The sequence below is a fragment of the Emydura macquarii genome, unplaced genomic scaffold (genome assembly GCF_026122565.2).
Source record: "Emydura macquarii macquarii isolate MOO-44397 ecotype Brisbane River unplaced genomic scaffold, CSIRO-AGI_Emac_v2 contig_705, whole genome shotgun sequence".
NCBI lineage: Eukaryota > Metazoa > Chordata > Testudines > Chelidae > Emydura > Emydura macquarii.
The window spans coordinates 10,234,323-10,251,254 of record NW_027130842.1 but is presented as its reverse complement, the minus strand read 5'-3'; the positions used below and the strand labels follow the sequence as shown (position 1 = coordinate 10,251,254).

Sequence of the window (16,932 nt, the reverse complement as noted above, 5' to 3'; positions counted from 1 at the left end):
AAATTCACTCATGTTTGTAAAATACTTAAATACTACAGGGATGGGGGTCATGTAAGTTCATAGATAGTGATCTTTTATCTATAAAGATCAGCTGCTTGACAACATAATGCCCAGAATCTATAGCTACCATATTAAATATTCAAGTAGGTGTCATTGAGGGTCATCTCTTGAGTGGGGCAGGCAAGTATGCATATGTAACAACAATACTTCACGCTCCATTAGAGCTACTAATTCAATTCATTTAACCTACTAATACAGAATTTGTATTTTTGCCTTTGCAGCATGGACTCTATTTTAATTCTTCTGGTTTAATATGTTAAAGTGTTATCCACTGTGTTTGCTGCTTTTGGTTTTTAGTAGCCACTGAGTCAAGTAAACACCACTACAAGTTATTTACATGTTACAATGTTTCTAAATGTTGACAAGGTCTATTTTTGAAAACTTCCACAATGTATTGTGATTTCCTAAGCACCTCTTTACAATACAAATAAGCAGCACATTTTTATCTCGGAAATAAAAAAGCCAACAAAAATAGCAAACGGAAGAGAATTTCTTGCTGGTGTTTTCTTTTTTTTTTAATTGGCTGTTTCTCCATGTTTAACCTACAGTACAGCACACAGTAGGATCATTTGCTTTTAATAATATGCACCACTTGTTTTGGAGTTGGAATGCTCTGTTTAGCTATTTTATCAAAACACACATCTGCTGTTATTCCCACTTTTAAAATGCTTGATAAACAAGTATATGGAAGAGATTTAGCTTTGTACCTGGCATTTCACCTGTAACAAATTAATCACTCAGACAACACAGCATTATAACAGCAAAAAATGTTTATTAAAACAAACAAAAAAAACCTTCCAGTAAATATATTGCCCATACAAAAAACCCCAGAAATAAAACTCTCCAAAACATCACAATTGTAGCTGTAAACTACATTTGGTTAACTGGATGTTCAGGGAGCCAGAGGAAAAACACACAGGCTGCTCTTTTGGCAAAAAGGATAGTCTGTATACAACATTTTAGCAATCAATAACTAGAGTTTAAACATGTACATAAGTCCAAGATACTACAGAACATAAATGGCGAGCCACACCAAAAACTAACAGGTAAAGAGAAGATAAAACATATAGGACTTGAAAATAAATAAATAAATCTTGACTCCTACAATGCACACATGGCTGAAATGAAAAGGAAAATATATACCTAGAATGATGATGTGATCTTTTTGGCAGGCTGCCTTAAAGAGACTTCCGCTTAACAACTAAAGATAATAATGGACTCATACAGCCTACAACCAATTTTAATTAAGACTTAACCATAGCCCGGTCTTTGAACAAAAGCAGTGAAAATAGTAAAGCCCGTATCTGTTATCACAATAGCACCATATTGCTAGCAGTGGGTGAGAACTAGGATGATATTATCATGATATTATCTAGGTTGATATTATCAACCACCTAACTGGCTCCATTGCCCCAATATCTTTGTAATGGCTTCAACTCTGTTACTAGTAAAATTCAATTCAGATTCAGCGTGTGTATCGATATATACTTTGTTTGTTCTCTTCTTGACCTAATCCTGACCCACACTCATTTTTGTATTCACTTTATGCTTTGAAGTACTGTCGCACAGCTGTTAAGCACAGGGCTTTGCTGATGCCTGAGCAACTGCCAAAAGCATCGGATCCATGACAGGGATCCCATGGGAAGTTTGTAAGAAAAAAAGCCCCACTTCAATAGATTTCACCTGTCATCAAGTGCCTACTGCACAGCTTCTTTATTCATGTCCATATCAGCCACAGAAGCTACTGACTGTATCCTGAAGCTCTTAATGAGTGCTTATACAGGCAAAGGTCTCATCACCTCAATGGTAGATTTGCTAACGTAAGGACTGCAAGATTTGTCCCCAAATGTCAGTTTCACCTCAGTTGTATTGATGGGAAAAAACATAGTAGAGCTGAGAAAACAGTCAGTTCAAGGACTGGAACAAATTACACTTACTGTTTTTGTTTGCTAAACATTTACACATTAATTTATTTTTATCTATTACTGTCACTAATTTGCAGCAACAGCACAGAATTCGTTTTAAATAGGTTTATTTCATCCATAGGTACTACTTGGGCTCCATTTTACATGGGAAAGATGAAAAAAAACATTCACTCCATAACATAATTTGTTTTAATTACACCCGCCTGAAAACTTGAAACAACCTGAGAGAAATCTAGGAATTCTAGGGACCTCATTAAAGAGTTAATTTTTACTGTTAAAGTATTAGAATCTAGTTTTTGGTTTTGGCTGAGCTGTACTCGGAGAACCCAAAGATAGTGAAGATGAGTTGGCTGGCTGTATGCCATCTTTACATCCCCTAGTCTTGGGGCCAGCGAGGGGGTGATTCAGTCCCCACACAGCAATTTAGAGCAGCATTAAGCCTGCTTTAAGTTATGATTAGCTGCATCAACACGCAAGGATCTGCCCTGGCACAAGGAGATGGCTGGAATGCTGCAGGGCTCTGTCCAAGTCCTTTACACTGAGGACCGAGAAGCAGGGTGACATACGCCAGCTACATCAGTTTTGTGCCACTGGAGGATTCCTCTGTGTCCAAAAAATCCTTAGCTGGCCCTTAGGCCACTTTAAGTCTGCTCTGTGCTCTTTCTGCCACCAATATACTCCAAAGGGAGAGCCAGAACCCCACAGCAACAACGTTTTTGTAGATGCAGCAATGAGCACAGCTCACTTTCTTTGCTTATATTTGAGAAAGCTGCTGCTGCTGCTGCTAACCCATTTTGAGGTCTGATGAAGAGCTATCCTGATCTACTGAATCTATGAGCACGCATTGGGTATTTCTCATTCCAAAAACTTGTCCTTTTCTGAAAGTGCTATTTTCAGTTCTTCAGTTGGGAAAAAAAGTCAGTACTATTTCCAAATATTCTTATCGGGTACCTCGCCACGTTGAACGCCAAAATATAAGTAGGTTCTCTGCACAACCTCTAAATTGATTGCACATTGGGCCTTAGTCACTTTTCACTATCATAAACGAAAGTCTTATATCAGTTCTGGGCAGCCAATCATTGCTCATTAGTTCAAATGTTAAAAAAACGTATTTACACTGGTATTAAATCCATTAAACAATAAATTTAAGGGTCAAATCCTACCTTTATGCACATCATTCCCAATGAAATCATCCCTCTAGCACTACAGAATCTGCAACTCCAACAGCATAATATTTAGCTTGAGATAAAAAACACAGAAGCTGCCTGAATGACAATCAGAGTGCATGTTTTTTGCCTCAAGCAGCCGGCCATAACTGATGATTTAAAGGAGAGTAAATAACATATACACATCTACCCAATCATGTAATGCTACAAAAATCAATAGAACTTATGGATCTGAGGGAAGAACCTGGCCCTAAACAAATACTATGAAGTATCTGTACAATGTATAAATGTTACCTTTACAAATGTTTTGATGAACAGGAACGAACAGAAAAATAAGTGAGGGCTGAGCATGTACTGCTGTTTGGACAATCAAGATGCTTAGATCCCAACCTGTGCCCTCCCAATGTTTTTAAAGAAGCAATTAGGCCAGTGCTTCAAAATGTAAGATAATTAGCACTTACATAAAACTACATTCCATTGCCCTGTTATACTGTTTTTATATACTCAAGAGTGAGGCTGGTTGGAGAAAAGGCCCAGAACTTTTATTAGTTGTGCAAGCACTCAATTCAAATTTGAGTATGTTCAGGCTGCTCAAAACATCTAGTTCACACTGGGCAGCCTAGAGACTAAGCTTGATGATGACAACAGAAGGAAGATTTGGTCTTATGAGTACTGCAGATATTAGTGAAGCATGTGATGCACTTCAGACTACAGTATTTGTCATAAGAAGTTTGAAACTTTATCCCCCTGCTGGAAAAGAAGTGAAATGAAGAAAAAATTTGATAGACACCAAATTGTATTAAGTGAATGTACTAAGTAAGGCATTGGGAAGCGCTGAAAGAAATAGCCAGGAATCTTTGAAACAAGGGAGTCATGGTAAATTTTTCAGAATGTACTATGAAATTGTCTGGAACGGATAAAACTGAACTGTTGCTACTGTGCACATGTTCCCCAGCCATTTACTTGGGTAATGCAAAACTCCTGAAATAAGAGGAACAAAATGCTAAATTTGGCATGTAAATCAGAAAAAAGTTTTCAAGGTTCAAAAATCTCATGGGAATCTAGATTAAAGTCCTTTCCTTATTGGCCTAGGAAGGCATTTCTGAATGCTAAATCAAACATGAAAAATATGGATCTGGAATAAGCACTGCTTTTACTCTGTCAAACTCAGGGTTCATCGTGGAGACCAGCTCTATGCAATTCTTTAGTCCATGGATGCCACAGTGTTTCTGGGTAAGAGAGAACCACCAGACTGTACCCATATAACAGAAGAAATGTCTTTTAGGGGGACACAGAAAACTACAATTTTTCGAGGAAAAACATTATTTAGCTTTATCTTTTTACCCTAAGAGTTACAAATGGAGAGTTTATTTCAGTTTATTTTATTATCTCTGCTAGGATTATAATGATCTACCTTCATAACTACTCAAGAAACCCATGAGAGACTTGTGCTCGTCAGGTGCAATTGGATATGAAATATTACTTGGGAGGTGGGAGTGTGATGTTTAAAAAGGGGGTTGTTGGTATTTTGAGAGATTAAGGATAAAATTTTCAAAAGCACCTACGTGATTTAAGACCAGATTTTTAAAGGTTTCTTGGTGCTCAAAGATGCAGATAGGTGCTTAGTGGAATTCTCAAAAGCCCCTACGTACCTAACTCCCACTGAAATGAGTTCACCTAGCAAAGCTTCAAACTAAAATATATCCACAGCCAAAACCATTCTGGTTTTTATAAAATGTCAGTGTATCATGGGATTTCTCCTCCTTCCTTTTATATTACCTCTATTACCAATAACAGAGCAAAATGAGAAATAATTTGGAAAAGGAAACCTTTTACAAATGTTTATCTTGTAATTTTAAATTATTTGCCACAGTACATAACCTTGCAAAGAAAACATTTACATCACCATATTACACTCTGTATAGGAAAATAAGATTAACATGGTAAAATTAACAGCATGGCAGGATTACTCCTTCCTTTTTAAGAAAGCTCACTGTATTTAATTTATAAAACAGCAAAAACAATGTCATTATAATGGTCGTCTTGTGTGTGTTATCTGGAAAGTCTCGGAGGTAAGATAACATCAAATTAGGTTTCAGAGAACCATATAAATTAATGGCTAGATTGTAACTGGATGCACAGAAAGCCTGTCTCCACTTTTCCTCTTGCAAAGGCCAAACATAATCCTGCTCTTTGCATTCTTGAAAACTCTGAAAGCAGTGCCTGTAATGCTGTAGGTGATAAAGAGCATAGCTGGGGCAAGACTATCCACTGTACAGCTCACTGGCCACAAAAGTTGGACCAGCATACTACAGTTACCTAATCCTGTATATAAGTGTATACATCCATCACATGCACTCCTGGAAGCATTATGCTTGCACAATGGTTCTGGCAGCTGATGCCAGCACACAGGCTATTTTCACATCCTTCACCAATGAAAGCAGGGGCTTGGGGCTGGCGTAAGCAATTTTTGTACAGCTATAACTGTATTGGTTTAGAAAATGATATAGTTAAAGAGGTAAATTTCCCTAGTGGGGACACAGTTATTCCAGTAGTAAGGGTGCATCTATTAGTTTAGTGTAATCCCATATATGTACAGTCACAATCCAATGATAAAATCAAATAGTATTATTTATGTCTAGTTTATTCCATACTATATTTTCTAGTTGATAACATACCTAATTTTAGTTTTTAATGTCATAATCTACTCATTTGCAGCCTACCACTCTTCTACTACTATCTTACATTAGCATCACAAGTACTTAGTCTCATTTAAAAATCTTGATAGCCATTTCCTTTTAAAAGTAGACTGTCATCATAAGTCAGCGCCGCAGTCTTAATACTTACTCCCAGACATATATATTTTTTAATATGGACCCCAATTTCACTGAGTTCAAGTATTCTGTACTTGTTTTTTTAAGGTTTTAGAAATACTCTACCTGCTGAAATACTTGCTGTTAAAAAGGAAAACTAAGAGGAAGAGATTTAGTGTGAGGGTTTAGAAACAATAATTTAGCCCTGTTAGGCTGGCTGTTGCATTTGTGAGCAAATACTTGACAAAACAACAAGTGTAACAATTTGGTGGCATTTCCTAAAGTGACCAGGCAGTAATATTGCTCTGGAATAGAGGACCTCTGAGCATTCTATTGTATGCGTTGACAGACTGCATCATGCTGGTACCAGGTCAGAACAGGACTGAAATCCTGTTCTCACTGACATCACAGGACCAGAATTTCACTCAAGTTGAACTTCTTTTTATGCAAGGTATTGACAGAAAATGCCTTTTAAAAAAAAGGGGACAAGAGGGCTAAATTGAGCTTTCAGCTACACCAGTGTAAAACTCAGTGAAGTTATTCTGCACTTACTAAGGAATATCAGAATACAATTTGGCCCAATAATAGCAACTGGTAACTTCAAGACAGAAGGAGCTCACCTTGCGAGGAGGTGGTCCGTGGTCATCCAAGTAAGTGGAATTTCCTGGGGGAAAAAAAGAGAGAAACAATAATGATGCAATGTAATTTCAAAGCCACAAAATAACTTAGTGCCATCTTATGGGAATTAGTCTCTCCCAATGGTTCTGTTTTGTCACATGAACCAAATCAAACCAATTCTCTCTTACTACATTTTTCTTTTTTTAAACTAAGGATGAATTGGCTCATCCGTATTTTTGACAGCTAGTTACATAAATGTTAGCATTTTAGTACAAAACTAAATGGTCCAGGTGTCTGAAATGGGACAGTGATGGAATCTTTAGTTCTTTACACTATTAAAAATACAGTTTACGTGTATAAACACGTATAAAAAGTTGTAAACACAATTATAATTCATGAATCTCAGTAGACATCATTTAGTTTTAAAAACCAAACATAACATCATTCTAGGACTGGCTCCTAGATTTTGGTCAGATTAAGTCGACAAACATGGTGTGATGCATAAACTTGACTTTCTACATTATACTACACTGGGTTCCACCCCAATCCTCCTGACCAGTGATTTATTTTCTGTCTCAGATTATTCAGAAGGTCTGAATAAACAATAGTATTATATCTGCCATACCAACTTGCTCTCCTTCCTTAGGCCAAATAAAAAGCCTGTGATTCTCAAATGCTTTCCTGTAGGTTAGTCCAATACAAAACACCCACCCAACACCCACAACTTCAGAGTTTTTTCTATTTTATAGACACACAAAAACACACATGCATACATAGTCCCATCCCTGCAGCTTTCCTTCCTTAACTCACTCACTGTTTCCCATATCAAACAGAACCTTTCCTAATATACCCATCAGAGGGCAAAAGGCTCTCACAGTAATTCTGGGAGTCTATCAGCCAGACTGCCGCATTCAAACATCTTGTCATCTGAGCCATCTCCAAGCACAAGACAGTAAGAAAATCCCATTTGTCCCTACATCACTAGGTGGTATGTGGATAAAATTCATTAATGTTTATGAGGCACTAAGATACTACAATGATGGGGGCCACACAAAAGACAAAGTTCCTTACAAATGAGATCCATCAGTCAGCCTCTGGATCCCTGGATTGTTAAGTGCTGCAGCAATACACTCTTGTCTTTGGGAGGAAGGAGTTCCTCATGCAGCTCGCAATGAAACGCTCTGGTTAGTTAATATGTATTGCTGAGTCAAAGCGTTCCCATTCAGTCCTCCTTGGCCATGACCATGGCTCAACATAGGGATCTTGCAGAATTTTTCATAGTACCAACAGAAAAGCGGGCATTTTGGACCAAGGAGGCATGAAATCCAATAGGTTTGCCAATGACAACTTCACACAATTAGTTTAGGCCTGGTCTACACTGGCGACAGAGGTCAATGTGACGTCACTTACGTCGATCTCTGAAAGCCTGCGTCTACACTGGCATGGCAGTCCCATCGACTTAACATGCGGCAAAAGTCAATGTAATAAAACCACCTCTGGAAGTGGCGCAGCGCCTAATTCAATTTTATTGGTTCAATTTTGCATCAGTGTAGACAGAGCATAACGTAATTCAACGTTCATGGCCTCTGGGAGGTATCCCACAATTCCCCATTGTGACTGCTCCGGATATTCCCGTTCTGCTGTTACATGGTCACACTCACCAGAAATGGCCCCTCCCCTCATGCCCCGGGAAAATTTCAATTTTCATTTCCTGCCTGGCCAGCGTGGAGGGAGCTTGTAGCTGAACTCCTCATGGCTACTGTAAGGCCCAAACGCGCTCCAGCATGGAGTTGACCAGAGGTCTTAGATCTCATCAGACTTTGGGCCGAGGAGTCAGTTATGGCTCAGTTCAGAGCCAGCAAAAGAAATTTGGACATTTACGGGAAAATATCCCAGGGCATGTTGGAGAAGGGGCACAACAGGGACACGCAGCAGTGCCGCATGAAGATCAAGGAGCTACGGCAGGCATATCAAAAGTCCAGGGAAGCTAACAGCCGTTCTGGCTCCTTGCCCAAAAAATGCCGCTTTTACAAGGAGCTGCATGCCATTCTCGGCGGGAACACCACCACGGTGCCGTTACACAGCATTGATACCTCCGCTCCATCCCACTTCATGCACAATGACAAAGACTCCATGGACAAGGATGAGGAGAGCAGGGTGCAGGAGAGCGGGGTGTTACTTCTCACAGACAGTTAGAACCTATTCCTGACCCCAGAGCAGGCCAGCAGGACGCATGACAGTAATGATCCCGGGGAAGGCACATCTGGTGAGGTTCTCTTTTCTTCTTAGCAGTTATGTTCTTTTTTAAGGGCGGGAGGGAGGGAGGAAAGGGAATTTCAGGGGTTTAGAGCACTGTCTTGGGCGGCTACTGCCGGAACAGATTATTTATGTGCAGAGATATGCTCCGAGAATCATCAGCTGATATCTCAAGGAAATTTTCATGCAGGTAAAATGTTATCCTTTGCACAAGGTTTCTGGGCAGGGCAACCTTGTTCCTGCCTCCCCAGTGTGATACTTTGCCATGCCACGCTGCAATCAAGGGAGCCGGAATCATGGCGGAACACAGCATAGTGGCATAAAGGCAAAGCCGGTACCCCGCTGCGTGCAGCAAATCTTCCCTTTTCTCGTGCATTACCCTCAGGAGACTGATATCGCTCATGGTCACCTAGGGAAGACAGCACATGTTTATTCCCCATTGTATTGTCCCAATAAAGTCACTTTAATTATTTGATTATGGTTTCAGAGGACACTATTAACTCCCCCGCGCTGTTCCCAAATCCTCTGTGGACACCTCGTGACAAAATGGTCATCTTAATTAAACCGTGGCGCTCAGGCACCCCTCTCATACAGGGCATTTGAGCTTTCTTAATCCTCTCTAAAGCAGAGTAAAGTGCCCCTAGCTTACCATCTCTGCAACGGCAGAGTGAGCCGGCCTGGGATGTGCGGAATGGAATGAGGGTCTGTCATACCCTTGTACACAGCAAGGGGAGTTTTTTATACATTGTTGCATTTCTTTCATTTATCTGAGTATGCTAACAATGGCAACATTGTGCATTTCTTTTTATTCTGTAGACACCTCGGCCCAGCTCGCTCGAACTGCTGCAGAAAGACTATCACAGATTAGGAAGAGGGGAAAAAAAACAAGAGACGACATGTTTGGCGAGCTCATGAACGCCTCCGCGGCTGCAGAGACAGAGCTCCGAACGTGGCGGATGACCTTGTCCCAGAACATGGACATGGACTGGAAGAGTCGAAGAGCGATGCAGGAGCATGACCGCAGTACCATGCATGAAATGCTGTGAATCATGCACGACCAAGCAGACACGCTCCGGCGGCTTGTGGAACTCAGAGTCCCACTGCAGCCCCTCCATAACGCTCCTCAGCCTATGGCTTTGCTGCCCTCCCCTTCCCCCACGCGGTCTCGAAGGAGAATGGCCAGGCTGCAGTATTTGGTGCACTCCACCCCGGTGGAGGCGAGCAGAAAGCAGCGGCGGCCCCGCTGACAGCTGGCCTGCAAGCAACCACACCACCCCTTGAGACTGTGAATGAACACTAGTCCCCCACCCCCACCGACTTGAATGTTCATAAATAAAAGTTTGCATTGTTTCAACATGTTTCTTTATTAAATCATATCTTGCTTGGGAGGGATTTGGAGGGTACTGATGTCCATGGTAGGGGGGATTTTAAGCAAAGGCACATAACATACAGGAACAGAAATCATTACTGCATCTCATTACAAAACCTGGTTTTCAATGCTTTCCTAATGCAAAGTGCTCCGTGGTTAGCTCTCAGCGTATTGTTGGCATCTGACTGCTCATAATTGGTGGCCAGTCTTTCTGCCTCCACAGCCCAACCCTGGGGGAACATCTCCCCCTTTTGCTTCACACACATTATGAAGAACACAGTACGCAGATATCACTGAGGGGATGTTCTTTTCACTCATGTCCAACCTAGTCAGGAGACTTCTCCATCTGGCCTTTAAATGCCCAAACGCACATTCAACAACCATTCTGCAACTGCTCAGCCTGTTATTAAAACGCTCCTTGTTGCTGTCAAGATGCCCGGCATACGGCTTAATTAGCCAAGGGATAAGTAGGATCCCCCAGGATCACTACTGGCATTTCAACACCCCCAATGTGAATTTTTTGGTCTGGGAAGAAAGTGCCCACCTGCATGTTAGAGAACAGCCCTGAATTCCGAAATACGCATGCGGCATGCACCTTTCCAACCACCCCACATAGATATCTGTAAAACGACCCCTGTGATCCACAAGGGCCTGCAGGACCATGGAAAAGTACCCCTTGTGGTTTATGTACTTGGTTGAGAAGTGGGCAGGTGCTAAGATAGGGATGTGTGCGCCATCAATGGCTCCCCCCCGCATTTTGGGAAGCCCATCGCAGCATACCCGTCCACTATGTCCTGCATGTTTCCCGAAGTCATTAGCCTTCATAGCAGAAGTCTATTAATGGCCTTACACACTTGAATTATGGCAGCTCCCACTATAATTTACCGACTCCGAAGTGATTCCCAACTGAGCAGTAACAGTCGGGGGTTGCCAGCTTCCACAGAGCGATGGCCACTCACTTCTCCACCGTCAGAGCTTGTCTCAAGCAAGTATTCACGTGCTTCAGGGACAGGGCCAGCTCTGAACAAAGTTCAAGGAAAGTGGCCTTTCGCATACAAAAGTTTTGCAGCCACTGGTCATCATCCCACAGCTGCATAATGATGCGGTCCCCCCAGTCTGTGCTTGTTTCCCGGGACCAGAACTGGTGCTCCACGGACTGCAGATGATGCGTTATGGCCTGCAGCAATCGGGAATTGTTCCGCTCAATGACTTGTAGCAGGGCAGCCTCAGTGGCATAGCAGTTGCCTGTGCTTTGGGTTCTTGCTCTCCTTTGAAAATACTCCATGATAAGCCGAGATGTATTTGTGACACTCACAATAACAGTGCAGAGGTGAGCTGGCTCCATGTCTCCGCAACAATGGTGAGCGCGCGGCATAAACAAACAGCGCAAAAATCGGTTTCCTGTTTGTTTGGGGGAAGAAGGGAGGGGGAAGGAGCATTTGCATCATGGGACGATGAATCTTGTCCCAACAGCCACTACGGTTAGTTGCAATGTGGGAAAGCTGTGCTTTGACTGCCAAAACAATCGTGGCGAGTGTGGATGCACGAGCCCAGCACAAGGAGCATGGTGTGGACACGCTCCAGAGACTTCTAAAACTCGGCAGGTGAAAGTTGACTAAGTAAGTTGACTTCACTCTGCAGTGTAGACATACCCTTAGTTAAATACAACTAATTGATCCATCTTATTAAAATTGATTTGAATTAATACGTAAATTAAATTTAAATACTTTGTTTTTTCAACTTTTTTTCTAAATTTCTTTAAGTTTAAAAATCAATTGTCTGACTCTATAAAGGACTTGAGTCAAGATAAACTATAATCTAGGGGTCAACAGCATGTAAACCCACTCCAAGTCCAAAGAAGATGTTTTTTCACAGTTTCATTAGTCTGGCATGAGATTCCACAAATGCAGAAGCCTCAACATCTTTTATTTCATTGAACTGGCTCTAAAGAATGTACACATTTTTCAATTCAAGTCTCCCTCATCTATCCTTAATGCAAAATCAAAAGCTCATCTTCTTACTATTCTAATATAATAGTACTTCTCATTGGGGACTAATTAATTATTTTATAGATGCAATTTAGTTTGGTTGGATTGCTATTTTCTGTGTTCAGAATGCTCCATTCTCACCCCACACTTAATGTTGCATTCCACTGCTAAGATTCTGGTTACCTGGAAAGTAATTCCATTCACAAATAATTGAAAGGAGTCATACATGGTCCTTCCATTGGCAAGGCCTCTGATAAGACATATTTGATGTTGAAGAAGCAACAGTTCAGAAAAAAAATATTGCTACATATAGTTTGTCAAAGCCAAGAAATTATGCTAATGTCACTCTTTCCAGCACCAGCCAAAGACTACATTTCCCTACAATCCAGCTGTAAGTACACATCAGTCTTCACTAACACTGAAGAGTTTGTATGAAGTAACTAAATGCATCCAGCAGCTCACCCCATAATGAATGCAGCCAAGAGAATGACGTTATTGATGTAAAAATGGCTTTTACTGCTTTCTCTTATTTTCAAGAAAAGTATTCTTTCTTGCTCTGTGTTAAGCACAGACCTATATTCGGCAATGCAGATAATTTTAAAATAAATAATCACAAGTACATTAAAAATTGTAGATAATATCTGAAATGTATCAACTCACAAAAGTACATGATTTTTAATGGGTCTTTTGAATATATTACATCTTACTGAAGAAAGGTATGTTTCAGCCTGTCTATACACATTCACACATGCATACCAATGTAGTTATTCCAGGCATTTGAGTATCCCCAAATGAAAAGAACATTAATTATAGTTTTAGCAAACAGCTGTCATGGTTAATTTTGCTGAAAAAAGGGATCTGAATTACTGCTGTTTTCTTTTCCTCTTCAGTTTCTAAACAGATCAGTACATTCATACTATATACTTTAGCTTACAGTATTTTCCTTAAAGAAGACTGAACTAGAAAGTATGAGCTAATACCTTAAAAGGAGAAAATCTTTTTGAAATACACATTAAAATAGAATATCGTCAAATGATCAACATCTCACCTTTCTATACCACTTGTTCTGTATGTTGCATTTTCCTCACTTTGTTTTCTTGAAATCAATCTTTCAGTGTTTGAGAGACTAGAATTATCTTCATATCTGGCTTGGCACAGGTATTTCATGTTCTTGATTTCTGTTTTTAAACCAAATTTTAGTTTTATGAGCCTGATTTGGATGCTATTGCACGTGTTTAAAAGTAATGGGTCAAATTCTGAACTGATGTAAACAGATTCATCTGCCATGTAAATCTCTGGATGAAATTCAACAGTGAAAAGTGGTGATATAAACTTGTCATGAGACAGATTTAAGTGGTGAAAGTTTAAACAGGATTGACTTGGAACGCATGGAAGGCAACTTACACCAGGGCTCGACAAGTTTGTTTTGGAGCTAGGAGCCAGCCCAAAAATTAAGGAGCCAGACAACGTGGGCCCAGCGGTGGCACGCCCTGGCCAGAGCGCAGCAGCTGCTCTCCCCTCCTGGCCCTGCCCCTTTCCCCCACCCCTCTCCCACAACGTGGGCCCAGTGGCAGGGCGCCTTGGCTGGAGCACGGCAGCCACAGCACTCCCCCCTCCCAGCCCTGCCACATGGGCGCAGTGGTGCCCTGGACGGAGCGCGGAAGCCACTCCCTCCGGAGAAATACTAGGCACCAGACTTAAATTTCTAGGCCCCATGGAGACCTGGCACCCAGGGTTTGTTGAGCCCTGAGTTACACATACCAAAAAAGGGGCAAAAAAGAGTGGGTCACAGCAGGGAAAATAACTTTCACCTTCAAGTTAGATATCTCTTCCTGCTACATCTCATTCTTCTGCCCCTTTGGCATGGACGTTAGAGTTATTTTGAACACATATAGAATAACATCAGTGCACTAATTTAAATACGCTTTTTTCACAAATGTTCCCTTTTGATAAACAAATGAAATCTTTTGCCAAATGGTCCATGTGTTACCCAGAGTATAACAAAAAGGAATCAGCAGATCCAGGAATGGAGGATATTGACAGGAGAGGGCATGCTCTAGTCTATGGCATGCTCCCCGCTACCTTCAACCCTGTTAAAGTTCTTTGGCAAATATTTTTTCTGATCACCACATCATAGAATCAAGTCCTACATTCATATAGATGCAAAGCCAATGATTCAGCATTTGAGCATTACAATAACCGAGAAACGGCTATGCTGGGAAATAAATCCACAGGAAGTTTCATATATCAAGTTGAAAACTTGGTAATAATGAAAAATGTCTTCTAGTAAGTAGAAGGGGTCACAGAAGGCAAACTGAATATTAAACCTGGCAAGACATCTACGAAATGCATGATGGAGGACTTGTTTGTAGGATAAAAGGTTGCACTTTCACCCGCCTAGCTACCCTCAACACGGCCTCTAACAAAATATATATATTGCTAAACAGTTTCATGAATGTTTCAATAAAGAAATAGCAAGAAAAGGCATTCTGTGAACTATTTCCTACTATAAGAAGTTAAAAGAGATGAAAGAGAAAGAAAGACTCAGACTTTCAAGCCAGAAGGGACCATCGTGATCATCTAGTCTGAAAGAAAGATGTGTCCGTAGATGTGAGGGGTTCATTACTAAGGTACTATACCATACACACTACAGTAATTATGTTAATAAAACTGAATATTCTTAATAGGTACCTCTGTATAGCATGCTTACCTGAAACAGAGAATAAGAAATTTATTATTCTGTGTTTATACAGTATATCATCAGGAACACTTAGAAAATTATATCAACATATGAGCATAGAAGAAACTACTTCCTGTGGTGGATTTGGTATGATAATGGAATTTCATTGAAATCTGGGTCCATAGCCCTAGAGTAACCCATTTCATTAAGCAATTGAGATTACTCCTCCCCCCTTTTTTTAAATAAAAGTTATTAAAGACACAATTGATTCTAATGGTCCCAGAAATGTCATCAGATACTTCAGCATATTTATTTTTAAAAAACATGGTTTCCTAAATAAGCCAATAATAGTCTTCTCCCTCCTTTAACATTAGTTTTCAGACTAATAACCACTTGAACTACACCAATACTCAATACAATGTTTGCACGGACTGAACATGTATTCTGAATTCTCAGTTTTTTGAAGAAAAGGAAGATTGAGGTATAGAATGAAACATGGTGCACGTATTACAGTGGTCTGATTTCTCTCATAAATTGTGGTTTTTAACGTGCAGTGAGATATATATATATATAGATATACATATATATATATATATATATACACACACACACATAAGGTCTTTGTGAGAACCTGGTGGTTATGTCTTTTTCTTGGAATCAAAAACATGGGAAGTTTCTCACTCAAGGTCCAGCAGACCAAATTTAAACCAAGAAGAATGTTCAGTACCAGATTAAGGCAGTTATTTCTATGTTCTATTCAAAACTAAATAAGGCAAGAAAAATTACAAAATCAGAAAGATAGGCATTTTTTGTCCTGGAGTATGGGAGAGGTGAGGTGAAACTGCATATGCACATTACAAAGATCATTTGCTTGCACGCAGCTACAATGGGTTATGAAATCAGAGATCAGGCAGAAATAATAAAATAAAGAGCTCCAGAGAGGAAACAGGCTTAAGAAAGAGGAGAAAAGAGTGGACTATGCAAAGCTCTTGAAGATTCCCTTGAGCAAGACCTTGCTTGGTAGGGATTAGAAGTTCTACATCACAGATGCCATGTTTTCTGCAAGCCCCTTTTCCAAGTAGCCTAACTTCTACTGAATTTTAATTGTATTTGGGTGCCTGGGATCAGTTCTTGGCCCTACACTATTTAACAGTTTTAATCAATGACCCAAAAGAAAACATAAAATCATCACTGATAAAATTTGTGGATGACACAAAAATTGGGGGAGTAGTAAATGGTGAAGAGGACAGGTTACTAATAATTGAGCAATCTGGATCACTCGGTAAGCTGGGCATAAACAAACAATATGCATTTTAATACAACCAAATGTAAATGTACACATCTAGAAACAAAGAATGTAGGCTATACTTATGGGATGGGGGGGACTGTATCCTGGGAAGCAGTGATTCTCAAAAAAGACTTGTGGGGGATGGGTAGTGGATAATCAACTGAACATATGGCTCCGTGTGTGGCACTGTGGCCAAAAGTGTTAATGCAGTTCTGGGATGCATAAAAACAGGGGAATACTGAGTGGCAGTTGGAAGGATATTTCACCTTTGTATTTGACACTGGTATGATCGCCGTTAGAACAATGTGTTCAGTTCTGGTGTCCACAGTTTTAAAAGGATACTGATTAATTGGCGGCTGTTCGGAGAAGAGCCACAAGAATGATTAAAGGATTGGAAAACATACCTTACAATGGCAGATTTAAGGAGCTCAATCTATTTAACATAACAAAGAGACGGTTGAGGTGTTATTTGATCACAGTTTATAAACAATTGAACAAAAATCTGATAATGGGTTCTTTCATAGACAAAGGCATAACAAGATCCAGTGTCTGAAATTCAGACTGAAAATAAGATTTTTTTTTTTTAAACAGGGAGAGTAATCAATCACTGGAACAATGTGATGGATTCACCCTTCTGGCAATTTTAAAATGCAGACTGGATGTTTTTCTGAAAGATATGCTCTAGTCCAAACAGGAATCAGTTCAGGAAAGTTCTATCTTGTGTTATACAGGAGATCAATTTGGATGACCACATAGGTCTCTTCTAGCC

The 16,932-nt window shown here is 40.2% G+C and overlaps 1 protein-coding gene across 2 annotated transcripts in view; it reads right to left on the bottom strand.

Annotated features, from left to right (window-relative positions):
- The window catches only part of UST (uronyl 2-sulfotransferase), a 261,999-nt gene that overhangs the window by 148,737 nt on the left and 96,330 nt on the right, over positions 1–16,932 (bottom strand). For both annotated transcript variants that reach the window (XR_010918659.1, XM_067542379.1), the window contains exon 2: positions 6,585–6,628. Coding sequence is in view for 1 of the 2 variants with exons in the window: in XM_067542379.1 (XP_067398480.1) it covers positions 6,585–6,628 (44 nt within the window). In the remaining variant the exon portion in view is untranslated. The remainder of the gene's footprint in view (positions 1–6,584; positions 6,629–16,932) is intronic.